Source organism: Microcaecilia unicolor, chromosome 7 (genome assembly GCF_901765095.1).
Source record: "Microcaecilia unicolor chromosome 7, aMicUni1.1, whole genome shotgun sequence".
Lineage (NCBI taxonomy): Eukaryota > Metazoa > Chordata > Amphibia > Gymnophiona > Siphonopidae > Microcaecilia > Microcaecilia unicolor.
Window position 1 is genome coordinate 259,385,977 of NC_044037.1, and position 14,239 is coordinate 259,400,215.

The window sequence follows — 14,239 nt, forward strand, 5'->3', positions numbered from 1 at the left end:
TGACCACCTTCTGGCTCTCCCTAACCCCAAAGCTGCCCAACTTGAATTCACCCACCATCATGCCTTCTTTTTTGTGGCCCCCTTCTATTGGAATTCTCTCCCTTTTTCCACACATTCTGAACCATCTTTTAAAAACTTTAAGTTAGCTTTGAAAACTTGGCTTTTTCAACAAGCGTTCTACCCGGTCAACTAGGAAGCGGAAGTGTCAATTTCACTGTTCCTCCTCTTTTTTGTTCCTGTCTTCACCACCCTTTTCCCATCCTGGCTCTGCCCTGGCTTATGTTGTCCCCTCTAGTCTAAGTATGATTGAATTGCTATGACTGATACAATTTCTTTCCTGTCAGTAAATTATTGTTTTTTCCAACTTTTTTTATTTATGTTTTTAGTCTGTAAACCACCCAGATCTGCAAGTTAGCTTTGGCAGTATAGTTGCAGGGCTTGGTAGTGAAAGATTGAGGTTAGCCTTAGTGATGATTTGTAGAAATCATTCCGTTCAGTTTATTTCAAAATAGGTGTTATATACTGCTAAAGTCCCCTTTCCAAGGTTCAGCACGGTTTACAAAATTAGGTTATAGTTGTTAGTACATAGAGGAAACCGGACAATAGAACATGAGAGGAGATATAGACATAATCAGGAGGAAATAATAAGCAGTCCTAACGGTCATAAAGGTACAGTGGGTCACTAAATAGATTTTGGGAACATAAAGGTTTTTAGTTCTTCCTAAAGCTAAGGTAGTTGTCATCCGTTCTAATAGTAATGGGAACGAAGTTCTATAGGGAAGTTCCAGCCACAGGGAGGAACGAGTTGAAGATCTTCTGAAATCTAGAACCCTTGTAAGACCTGGGATGATGATAAGGCCAGGGGTGGCCAGAAAGCAGAGGTGGGGAAGGCTGTGGGTTAGTGCAGTGGTAGGGGTCAAGAATTTGCTAGGAGATACAGAGGGAAGTTGGTTTGGGTTCATGTGTAGGAATTTGTGTTCTTTTCTTCCCATGGTGGTAGAGAAACCAGAAGGAGACACTCGTTTGGGAGACTGAATGGGCTGCTTGGTCTTTGTTTGCTGTCATTTACTACTTTACCTTGCAAATAACTTCTAGAATAACAGACTTTGAGGCCAGTGTACTAAAGAGTTCAAAATTGTGCAGTAGCTGCTTCATTTCCTAGAGCGACAAATAGTGCATGTTATTTGCAATAATGGTTGATATTTGCTCTACTATGGGGTAATTCTATAACTTTGCACCTATATGTAGGCACCCATGTTCCTTTATAAAATACTAGCACAGCAGGTAAAATGCACGCCTCTAATTTAGGTTCCAGCACTTACACCAGCCATATAGCTCATGCCTAAATCCTGGGGATACCGAGTAAAGTTATGCACATAAGTGTGAGCCCTGCCCACACTCTGCCCAGACTCTATCTATATTATTATTATTTGTTACATTTGTATCCCACATTTTCCCACCTATTTGCAGGCTCAATGTGGCTTACATTGTACCATAGAGGCATTCGCCATCTCCAGTAGAGAAAGAAATGCATGGAGTTGATGTGGTCAGATAAGGTTTATTTATTTATTTTGTTACATTTGTACCCCATGCTTTCACACTCATGGCAGGCTCAATGTGGCTTACATGGGGCAATGGAGGGTTAAGTGACTTGCCCAGAGTCACAAGGAGCTACCTGTGCCTGAAGTGGGAATTGAACTCAGTTCCTCAGTTCCCCAGGACCAAAGTCCACCACCCTAACCACTAGACACATTGGGGAATCATACAGAGGAAGAGTTATGCATAGTCCATTACAAGCTTTGGTTTCATTGTGTTGCAGGGTTTAAGCACTTAAGTTAGGTCAATGGAGTATGCCCCCCTGAACAGGTTGGCCTCTAGTGATCTCCGGAAGTTTAGGTGGTTGTACATTGCCCTCACGTCCCCTGGCAGTGTGCTCCACAGCTGCGTGCCCACGTAGGAGAAACTGGATGCATAAGTTGATCTGCATTCGAGTCCCCTGCAGCTTGGGCAGTGGAGATCTAGGTACGCGCGTGATGATCCAGTTGCGCCCCTCGTTGGTAGGTCCACAAGGTCTGTCTTGTAGCCCAGGGCTTCGTCGTAGACAACCTTATGGACCAGGGCACCAACCCCTGAAAGCAACATGCTCTCCGATTGGCAGCCAGTGCAGCCCCTCTCAGAGGGGCTCGGTGCCCTCAAATCATGCCCTTCCAAACATAATCCTGTTTGCTGCGCTCTGAGTGGTCTGAAGCCTCTTCATGAGTTGCTCTCCGCATCCCGCGCAGACCCCACCGCAGTAGTCTGCATGGCCCAGCACCACCGATTGCATCAAGCCACGAAATGTCTCCCTCAGGAAGAATGGCTTCATGCGTCCGAGTTTCCACACTGAGTGGAACATTCTCTCAGCTGTAGAGTCAACTTGGCTCTCAAGTGTAAGTGTATATATACACCTAACTGTAAAATACATGTTGTGCATGATATACCCATATTTATAGAACAGCGCTTATGTGGAATTTTAGCTATTATTCTAAATATTTGCACATGTAATCGGTGTGTAAATGTAAGTGCACACTTTATTCTATAAAGTGGATATGAATATTAACATTCCATTACATGAGTAAATGTTGAGAATACTAACATATATTCACATATTTATATTTTATTTGAATGTAGCTCAAACCTTTATCAGTAGTAGCTCAAGGGAGTTACATTCAGTAAAAGTAAGTGTTTCCCTGTCCCAGGAGGGCTTACAATCCAATTTTGTACTTGAGGCAATGCAGGATTAAAGAGTCTTTTTCTAAGGCGCACTAATAATTAGCATCCACTAAGCGATGACGCCCATTATATTCATATGGGTGTCTTATCATTTAGCGCACGCTAAATTTGTTAGCACACCTTTATTAAAAGGGCCCCTTAATGACCTTACCTAGAATCACAAGAAGCAGCAGTGAGATTTAAACCAGGCTTCCCTAGTTGTCAGCCTGATGCTGTAATTGCTAGGCTGCTCTTCCAAATACACAAGCACCTGTTATCAGGGTAAAAATTATATTGCAATGATAGAGTGGATCAAATTGAAGGGGGGATTGCGTTATGTGTTAAGAGGGAATTTAGTCAAACAAAATAAATATTCTACATTAAACAGATAGCAGTGTGGAATCCTTGTGGATAGAAATTCCATGTGTGAAGGGAAAGAGTATACTGGTAGGACTGTACTACCATACATTGGGACAATGAACAAACAGATGAAGAAATATTTACAGAAATTAGGAAAGCTGGCAAATTGGGCAACATTATAATAATGTGGATAAATGTTGGATCAGAGAGCGCTGGTGTCACGTCTGTGGCCGTGACCACCCTCAACCTTACCTTCTTTCTGGGGGTCAGCAGCTCTGCTGGCTTCTGTCTGCCTTTGTGTTAGTCTTGTCTCTGTCCGGGTGTGCTGATTGCTTCACTAGACCTCACCTGTGTGGGCTATGCCTCTCTAGGGAGCCAGCATCTAAGATGACTGCCACCAGCTCTGTGCCAGCTTCCAAGATGGCTCCTGCTTGTCTTTCCAGTGGGCTCACTTCCTATGTGTGTCAAGCCTCTCTTTGGCGTCCGTGTACTTCCTGCTTCTGTCCTGCTGCTGGTGACTCATCAGGGAGAGCCTTCATAAGGAAGTGCTGTGCTTGCAGTCAGGGCCTTTGCATGGTGTTATGCTCTTAGGCCAGGTCAGGTTAGTAAGTGTCTGCTGCACTACTGCTTAGCCTCTCTCTGGGTTCCAGCCCAGCTTCTTTCTGTGTCTGTGTGTCTGTGGACTGCGGGTCCTTCCTGGCTTACCCTGTGTTTGGGGTGAAGCCTCTGTTCCTGGCTTGCCCTGTGTTTGGGGTGAAGCCTCTGTTCCAGGCTTGCCCTGTGTTTGGGGTGAAGCCTCTGTCCCGGGCTTACCCTGTGTTTGGGGTGAAGCCTCTGTCCAGGTTAGTTCTCTGTCTGCATTGGAAGCCTCAGCCTTTGTGAGTTCCCGAGTCGGGTTGTGGAACGGCTGTGGCTTCAGACCCTTGGCCTGATATTCCTGGTTTATTCTGTTTGCCTTGCTGCCTGCCCAAGACCCTTGGCCTGTTCTTCCTGGTTTACTCTGTCTGCTCTGTTGTCCGCCCAAAGACCCTTGGCTTGATATTCCTGGTTTATTCTGTTTGCCTTGCTGCCTGCCCAAGATCCTTGGCCTGTTCCTCCTGGTTTACTCTGTTTGCTCTGCTGCCCGCCTACGACCCTTGGCCTGATATTCCTGGTTTACTCTGTTTGCTCTGCTGCCTGCCCAAGACCCTTAATCCTGTTTGTGCTTAGCTAGGGTTTCCCGGTTCCCCGCTCTGCCTAGCTAATGTATATCCTGAGTGTATATCCTGAATCCTGTCTCTGTCTAGCTAGTGTGTTTTTCCAGGGTGTTGATCCTGTATCCTCCTGCTACCTAGCTAGTGGGTTACCCAGTGGGTATTCCCTGATTCCCCTTCTGCCTAGCTTGCACGTTGCCCTAGTCCTTGCTCCTGCTAAGCTGTTGTATGTCGTGTCTTCATAGTCTGTCTTGTGTTCTGGCTTAGCGGCTATGTGCAGCTTTCAGTCCTAGTCTAGTTCCGTGCCCTGTCTCCCTCGTGTATCCCAGACCCAGGGTGGGTCCTCTGGATCTTCAGTTCCTGCCTTATCCTGCAAGTCCTGCCGGCCACCTGCACTTCGGAGCTCAACTCCGGAGGAACGGTGGCTAAGTGCAGGTGAAGCTGTTCCTGTTTCATCTGTTCTAGTTGCCTGCCTTGTACTACTCCAGTCCAGAGTTCCAGTACTGCTCTTCGGGGTATCCAGTTCCAAGGTGGTCTTGCCTGCCGCTCCTCGGCAGTGGCCCAAGGGCTCACGAACTCCAGTCCTGCCTCGAGGACCTGACAGGATGCCAAGGCCCTCGAGAATGCGACAGCTGGGGAGGTAAAATGATGCTTCTTGGAGCAACTAGTCCAAGAAATGACAAAAAGGGGAGCTATTTTAGATCTAGTCATGGGATAGGAGGTAGTGTCCTATTGTGGATTAAAAACTGGTTAAAAGATAGAAAACAGAGAGTAGGGTTAAATGGTCAGTATTCTCAGTGGAGAAAGGTAGTTAGTGGGATTCCCCAGGGGTCTGTGCTGGGACAGCTTTCATATTTGTTAAATCGCAAGAGGATTGTGAAAAATTACAAGAGGACCTTGGGAGCCTGGGCATCTAAATGGCAGATGATGTTTAATTTGAGCAAGTGCAAAGTGAAGCATGTGGGAAAGAGGAACCCGAATTATAGCTACGTAATGCAAGGTTCCACGTTAGGAGTCACCGACCAGGAAAGGGATCTAGGCATCATCGTTGATGTTGCATTGAAACTCTTTGCTCAGTATACAGTGGTAACTAAGAAAACAAATAGAATGTTAAGTATTATTAGGAAAGAAATGGAAAACAAAAATGAGGATGTTATAATGCCTTTGTATCGCTCCATGGTGCAACTGCACCTCGAATATTGTGTTCAGTTCTGGTCACTGCATCTTATAAAAGGTATAACCAGTGCTTTTTTTGTAGAAAAAAAGGTGCCGGTACTCATTATGGGCGGGGTCACCACATATGGCTCCACCCCTATGATAGCCACACCCACATTAACCACACCCCCTACACCAGCCATGGCGCATATAAACAGACATCATTGAAAATATTACAGTACTATAGGAGAAAAAAAATATCGTGATTTTTTTCATTATAAATAATCAATGTAAGCTCTTACAGCTCCAGTATACCCAGTGCAAAATAAGACAGCCAATGTAAATTCTCAAATTGGACATATTACAAACACTAAAATGAAAATAAAATGATTTTTTTTCTACCTTTGTTGTCTGGTGACTGTTTTTCTTTCCATATTGGTCCCAGTCTGTGATTCTGCTTTCCTTTGTTTTCGCTTAACTCTTCTGTGCCATTTGTCATTTTTGTCTCCTTTTTCTTTGCTTTCTTCAATATTTTTCAGGCTCTCTCTGTCCAGATTTAATTCATTCTTACTATCCATTCTTTAATTTCCTTCATCTACCTGTGGCTTTTCATCTTTTCCTCACCCTTGTTCTCCCCATGCCCTTCCTCTTATTCTCCAGTCTTTCTCTATTCCCCTTTTCCATCCAGCAGCTCTGCTTTCTCTCCCCTATTTCTTTCTGCATTCTTCCATCCAGCGTCTTCCCTCTTTCTCTCCCCATCTTTCCGTTTTCCCTCTCTCTCTCCCCATCCTTCCATCTGTTTTTCCCCCTCTCTCCCCATCCTTCCATCTGTTTTCCCCCTCTTTCCCCATCCTTCCATCTGTTTTCCCTCTCTCTTTCCCCATCCTTCCATCTGTTTTTCCCTCTCTCCCCAATCCTTCCATCTGTGTTTTTCCCTCTCTCCCCATCCTTCCATCTGTTTTCCCCTCTCTCCCCAATCCTTCCATCTGTTTTTCCCCTCTCTCCCCAATCCTTCCATCTGTTTTCCCTCTCTCTCCCCATCCTTCCATCTGTTTTCCCCTCTCTCTCCCCAATTCTCCCTCTCTCTTTCCCCATCCTTCCATCTGTTTTTCCCTCTCTCCCCAATCCTTCCATCTGTGTTTTTCCCTCTCTCTCCCCATCCTTCCATCTGTTTTCCCTCTCTCTCCCCAATCCTTCCATCTGTTTTCCCCTCTCTCCCCAATCTTTCCATCTGTTTTCCCTCTCTCTCCCCATCCTTCCATCTGTTTTTCCCTCTCTCTCCCCAATCCTTCCCTCTGTTGTTTTCCCCTCTCTCTCCCCAATCCTTCCCTCTGTTGTTTTCCCTCTTTCCCCAATCCTTCCCTCTGTTGTTTTCCCTCTTTCTCTCTCTCCCCAATCCTTCCCTCTGTTGTTTTCCCTCTTTCTCTCTCTCCCCAATCCTTCCCTCTGTTGTTTTCCCTCTTTCTCTCTCTCTCCCCAATCCTTCCCTCTTTCTCTCTCTCCCCAATCCTTCCCTCTGTTGGTTTCCCTCTTTCTCTCTCTCCACAATCCTTCCCTCTGTTGGTTTCCCTCTTTCTCCCCAATCCTCTCTCCCCAATCCTTCCCTCTGTTGGTTTCCCTCTCCCTGCCAAGTTTCCCGCGAACGGCGCGAAGTCGCGACGCACGCGGCACCAGCCTCTATTTCCGGCCGCTGCTGCTTCTCCTGTTGAGCAGCAGCGGCCGCTACACAAAGAAAAAGTTAAAAAAAATTGAAACCTGGCTGAAACGCGGCACCCCGGCACTGTAGACAGCCATTAGGCATTGCCTGTTGCCCCACAGCCGCTCCTCCTCTTGCCTCTACGTCACTGCCCCTGGAGGAAGACCCCGGAGGAGCGCAGTGACGTAGAGGCAAGAGGAGGAGCGGCTGCGGGGCAACAGCCAATGCCCAATGGCTGTCTACAGTGCCGGGGTGCCGCGTTTCAGCCAGGTTTGAAGTTTTTTTTTAATCTTTTTCTTTGTGTAGCGGCCGCTGCTGCTCAACAGGAGAAGCAGCAGCGGCCGGAAATGGGGGCTGGCACTGCGTCCGTCACGGGCGGGGGGAGCAAAAAAAAGGTGCCGGTACGCCGTACCGTTGCGTACCGGCACAAAAAAAGCACTGGGTATAACTGAATTAGAAAAGGTACAAAGAAGGACAACGAAAATGATAAAGGGGATGGGACGACTTCCCTATGAGGAAAGGCTAAGGTGGCTAGGGCTCTTCAGCATGGAGAAAAGACAGCTAAGGGGAGATATTTTAGAGGTCATAAAATAATGAGCAGAGTGGAACGGGTAGAAATGAATCTCTTTACCCTTTCCAAAAATACTAGGACTAGGGGGCATGCAATGAAGCTACAAAGTAGTAAATTTAAAATGAATCGGAGAAAATGTTTCTTCACTCAACGTGTATTTAATTTCTGGAATTCGTTGTCAGAGAATGTAGTAAAAACAGTTAGCAGGGTTTTAAAAAGGTTTGGATGGCTTCCTAAAGGAAAAGTCCATAGACCATTATTAAAATGGTCTTGGAGAAAATCCAGTGCTTACTTCTAGGATAGCAATACATAAGCTAGTAGAAAAACAAAGGAGTGCGCCTTATGTTGAGGGAACGTCTAAACAGTTGCCAGGGATATTGTTCACCATTCACTACTATCGGTGTCCCTCTGTTTTGCGACCGTTCTCATCATCGACGTTTCCAACCTTCCTCCCATTTTAATTTTTACTTTTTTTGATACTTCTTTTGATAATTTTTCTTCTTTACTCTTAATATTAGAGCATGGAGGTTTTTACATCTGTACTATCTTCAAGCGCTTAACATACGAATACAGGGAACTTCCATGTGGAATAAATTGGGTTCAGCTATCTCAACATTAGCATTAATTATTGAATATAAACTTCAACTTAGCTTAAATATCCAGAGCAATCTTACTGCACGGCCATGTCTTTTTTTTTTCAGCCTTTTTACCTGCTGTGGTAAAAAGGGCCTCAGTACTTGGCAAAAATGGCCCCCTGCCGCTAGCGCAGGGCCCTTTTTACTGCACCTTGGTAAAAGGACCCCACCCCCAGTGTGCTACTGTTAGGTTACCCCTCCACTGTGCTGCCTTTCTGTTCCTTAAATACAGAATCAGCCAGCCAATAAACATTCTCCTTAACCTGATTTTATGTGTAGAAAAGGCAGTTTTAGTTGAAATTACTTGAAGTTTTTGGTTTGGTGGTTGTTTGATGAAAAATGAATATTTTATTTAGATTTTCCGCCTTCTTAACTCTCTGTTTTCTCCTTTTATCTCTCTCTTGATTCATCCCCCCCACATACACATAACTGTAATCTCCTATAGCATCTGAGGACTCACCTTGTTTTCAACTTTTGCTTATTGTGTTTCAAATGAATTTAATTTGAAACGCAAAACAGAAAGGGAATGTTTTTGTGAAAGGAGGCCTGAAGACACAGGGAGGAATGTTTAAAGTATTCCATTGAACAACCACTCTAATTATGCTTTTCATTATACTTGTTTAGGAATATTGGCTATATTTTATTCAATGTATGTCCTAGCACATTCGATTAGTATCAGCTCTGTTTACTAAAGTGTGATAAGATTCTTCAGTTACCGCTCATTAATTCCTAAAATTAATGTACAATAACTGCAAAACATCTGTGTTAATTGTTGGGGGCATCCCCAGCAGGTTCCCAGGTAGTTAACACTGAGGAAATGTCATTATCTTGGTAGATAATGTAATGCAATTAGTTCTACCTATTCAGGTGGCATTAACTGTGCTATTTTATCTGCCACATTAACAGTTACTCTATAGTAACTACTTCCCAAGTTAACTGTAAAACAGTCCCCACACCTTCCACATCCCTTTTTGCATTAATCATTAACAGCAGTTAACATGGCCACCTCCACGGCTACATTTGACACGTGCTAACAGCTAATGCAGCTTAGTAAATCGCCCCCACATGTGAAATTTGAAGTTTGTTTTCATGATTGAGAGAAATTGAATTTGCCAATATCGGTACACAAATAAATTCAACATAGCCGTATACAGCTGGATAACCTAAGAGATAGAGCACAGACTGAAAAAGCCTTTTATCTCTGGGTGAGGGGTACAAATCAAGTGCAGGTGGGCAGGTACTAGAAGTGAGTGCCAATTTAAAGTTGGTGGCCTATCTGAAGTAAGTTACTGATCTCTCTCCAAGTCCCATTGAACCAGGTATACACATCACTGAAAGAATCAGCATCATGATTTGACCCGCTTTCGCCTCAGGGCTGGCTGAAGGCATGGACAGGCATGAGCACCGGCTCAGGGCGCAAGAACTCAAAGGCACCGAAAACCTGCCTCATCAGTTCAGCTTTAACAGCGGCAAGAGTGTGTACTGCTCTCACTGCTGTACTCTGTTCTCTGCACAACGACCGGCACCTCTGCAGGTTTGGGTATAATCGAAAGCACATTTTGGGCGCCTCCAACTGCAGTCTGTCGCGGGAACGAACAAAGTTGACGGGGGCGTGTCGGAGGCGTGGTGGAGGCGGGACTGGGGCGTGTTTATCGGCCGAGGAGAGATGGGTGCGCTCGGCCGATAATGGAAAAAAGAAGGGCAGCAGCAGCAAGAATTTGGGCCGCTTTTTTTGGACCCTTTTTTTTCACAAACAGGTCCCCAAAAAGTGCCCCAACTGCCCAGATGACCGCCGGAGAGAATCGGGGATGACCTCCCCTGACTCCCCCAGTGGTCACTAATCCCCTCCCACAAAAAAAAAAGAACTTTAACATTTTTTTCCAGCCTGTATGCCAGCTTCAAATGTCATACCCAGCTCCCTGACAGCAGTATGCAGGTCCCTGGAGCAGTTGTTAGTGGGTGCAGTGGACTTCAGGCAGGTGGACCCAGGCCCATCCCCCCCTACCTGTTACACTTGCGCTGGTAAATGGGAGCCCTCCAAACTGCCCCCAAAACCCACTGTACCCACATCTAGGTGCCCCCCTTCACCCATAAGTGCTATGGTAACGGTGTAGAGTTGTGGGGAGTGGGGTTTTGGGGGGGGGGGAGTTGGGGGGCTCAGCACCCATGGTAAGGGAGCTATGGACTTGGGAGGTATTTTAATTTTTAATTTTACTTTTTACAAGTGCCCCCTATGGTGCCTGGTTGGTGTGTGAGGGGGACCAGTGCACTACGAATCCTAGCCCCTCCCACGACCAAATGCCTTGGAGTTGTTCGTTTTTGAGGTGGGCGGCTTCAGTTTCCATTATCGCTGAAAACCGATACCGCCCAGCTGAAAACCGCCCAAATCCGATGCATTTGCCCAGCACCAACCGTATTATCGAAACAAAAGATGGACGCCCATCTTTTTCGAAAATACGGTCTGTCCCGCCCCTTCGCGGACCCATCTTCGGAGATAGTCGCCCATGGAGATGGGCGTCCGCGTTCAGTTATGCCCCTCCACTTGTTCCACAGAACCCTGAGTTAGCACTATGTCTCTGAAGACTAAAAATTAACACAGGCACAGGTTGCAGGTGATATATACATTTTTTTAAATAAATAAATGAATTTGAATTGCTTACTGTGGCTTTGCAGTAAGTTACACTTGAATATCTACATATTTATGTCTATTATTCTATTGAAGTTAATTACTTTGTTGCTATAATATTTGGGAAATATTCTTTTAAGAGTCTGTTTCCCTGAGAAAAGCCTCAGCTCCGTTTGGAAAGGCAGATTCCCTCGCTTCGGGCCCTCCCTGTGTCCCACCCTCACGGAAACCGGAAGTTACATCAGACAAAGGTGGGACACAGTGAGGGAAGGCCCGAAGAAAGGCCTTTCCAAACGGAGCTGAGGCGCTGCCGATTTTAATGCAGGGGGCCTGGTGGCGGACGAAGGTGAGAGCCAGGGACTGCGGTGAGGGCAGCGGCGGGGGGGGGGGGGCGGCCTTGCCCCGGGCCCAACTTTGTCTCTCGGTGGCCCTGCTTGCGGACCAAACTGTAAGTCCTCCAAAACTCACCAGAAACCCTCTGTATCCACATATAGGTGCCCCCTTCACCCATAAGGGCTATTGTAGTGGTGTACAGTTCGGGGTAGTGGGTTTTGGGGGGCTCAGCAGACAAGGTAAGGGAGCAATGGTGAGATGTGTACCTGGGAGCATTTTATGAAGTCCACTGCAGTGCCCCCTAAGGTGCCCTATTGCTTTCCTGGAATGTCAGGGGGACCAGTGTACTAAAAATGCTGACTCCTCCTACATCCCAATGTCTTGATTTTGTGCGTTTTGCACTTGGATGGTTTTTTTTTTTGGGGGGGGGGGTGAAAAATGGACCAAAAAAACAAAACATCCAAATCATAAAACCTTGTTTAAAACAGCATTTTTGAAAAAAAAAAAAGAGAGACATTTTTCTTTTTTGAAAATGGCCTTCTTTCCTATTCAGATTTTGGACGTTTTTTGCAAAATGTCCAAAGTCGGACTTAGATGTCATATCGAAAATGTTCCTCCACACAACTTAGAATTTAAACACACCATGTTACAGAATACGTTTAGTGAGTTGTGCGTGTAACTCTTAATGCCAATTAGTGCTGATAATTGATTTTAACATCCAATTAACAGCGCTGATTGACTAGTTTACCAATTGATTTCCACGCGGAAATTAAGTTGCCGAATATAGACTCCCAGGGTAAATGTTCAACAGCACAGAGATGAAGCCACTCAGTACTGAGATGGTAACACCCAGTGGCCAGGAAGCTCTATTCTGTTTTTATGGCCTCAGATAAGATGGGTGTTGGGAGGGAGATGAGAGAAAACAATGAAACTAGTGAAAGTTATGCATGATGTATCTGTGATGAAAGCCAGATGGAAAGGAAAAACGAATGAGGCTTTGTATGGCTGAAAAAGAATTCTCCACTAGTTTTGAAATAATAAAAAAAATAATAATAATTAAAAGCAGCAGTCTCAGGTGAAAACAAAAGTTGGGAATACCGCTACTGTGTTGGAGCTGCAGAGCAAGCGCACAAGAGAAAGCATTGCTGAATGCTTATACATTTAGGCTAACTCATGATATCCTGATTATCCTTAACGGTTCTGACTGCTTCTGTCCAATTAGAGGGCAAAAATCTGAGTCTATTACAGTAATATCTGTACTGAAAGTATTTTGGGAAGAGGAGAGTCTGTGTAGAATATAAATGTTTACAATTTAATAAAGTCTTTTGCTTGTTAAAAAAGGCAGTTTTTTTGTTTTGTCTTGCAGCAGTTAATATTCCTTAATTTCTTTCTTTCGTAGGGTGAGATGGCTCCGTTTTCTTGGGCAGCACTACGTGGTAAATTCAGGTTTCTACTCACAGCAGAACCTAGGGAAGATTTGTGACAGATGGAGCTAAGTCACAAACTTGCAGCCTAAGGCAGAATCTGTAGAACTTTCCAGACTGTGCCCATATTTACCTGATCAGAGAGAAAGGAAAATGTGCAGAGGAAGCCGAGCCTGGCTGCTTGTCATAGCTGACACTGAGCCATCTGCCACAAACCTGTGGCGGCTTCAGATCTCCAATCCCTGCCACCACCCCGACTCAAATTAAACACAGATTCGTAGAGATGTTATGATGGTTACACATGTCCTCGGCATCACATGCAGGAGACTGTTAAAAAAAAAAATATGTGGCCTGTTGTATAACCGCACTCATATATCCCATATGTGGTGCCACATTGAATTTCCGGTTGAATCTGTTTTTATCCTTTGTACTGGATGACATGGTGCCTGAGTTCTCTTTATTTTTGCCGACACGATGGCAGCCAAGCTACAGCTTCAAAGCTCACACTTGGCTGGGTTTCTACCTAGGTTGCCAGGTTATCATTGGAGCCTTATTGTGTCCTCAAAGGGCCACAGGGCCTGAAGGGAGGATCAGAGGGCTACTGGACTAATTGGGCAGCCATCCATGAATTGTTTGCAGTAAAAAGGGCTGCTTTAGCACTTTGCTTTTTGCAAATTAATGACTCTCTGGCACAGGGGTTTTTAAGTGAAGGTATTAATAAGGGGCCTGGCAGGTATTCCCATGATTCACAGAGTTACATTTGCATTTAATTAATCTTAAAGAAAGCTGCAAGATAAACAGCTGTAATTCAAACTAGCATGGGAAATATGCTACATAGTGCCATCTATCCGATAAAACGAAAGCTTGAGATGCTTTATTCCACTCAAGGGTGGAGAACAAACAGATAATAGTGGAAAATATTTTCAGCAAAACTAGTGTTTTAATGCAGCTTAAATGTATGTCTAGTGTGTTATAAATCCATTTTGATGGGGATCGGTTTCTACTGTGTTTTGAAGTGATAACTTTATGGAATTGTTTTTAATAAAGCCTGAAAAATCCTTTACAGATCTCCGAGTCCTGGATCTCTTTGTTTTAACCCTTTGTGTATTCCTTTGTGGCTGCCAGCAAGTGGAACTATTTCTGCCACTCACGCTCTTTAACACTCTGGAAGTCAGTGTTTTTACATTTTGATTGAATATAACATTTGCTATTTAAAAATTTTGCATAAAGATGTTTAATGACATCATAAAAACCATTGGCTCTAAGAACTATTGCTTCATTTGAAGAACATTATTTTCCTATTAGAAGCTCTAAGGTATGTTTGTTGGATAAATAAATTAAATGCAGTGAAAGAAAATGCATTGTGTCTGCTTGGTTAATGTTTAATTCTTACAGGTCATGACTGAGGAGCAGCACCAGCCCAAGGGTATCAGACACCCTAGGTCAGTGTTCGTCAGTGCTAGGCCTGGGGGCCAGCGGCGGCCCCTGAAGATCT

General features: G+C 44.9%; 1 protein-coding gene across 1 annotated transcript in view; it reads left to right on the forward strand.

The window, feature by feature from the left end:
• Window positions 1-13,988, forward strand: part of GTDC1 (glycosyltransferase like domain containing 1) — a 451,648-nt gene extending 437,660 nt beyond the window's left edge. The window contains 1 exon segment of the mRNA XM_030209762.1: window positions 12,720-13,988. Coding sequence (XP_030065622.1) covers window positions 12,720-12,803 — 84 coding nt within the window. The 3' untranslated portion in view covers window positions 12,804-13,988.
• Window positions 13,989-14,239: the final 251 nt, after the last annotated feature.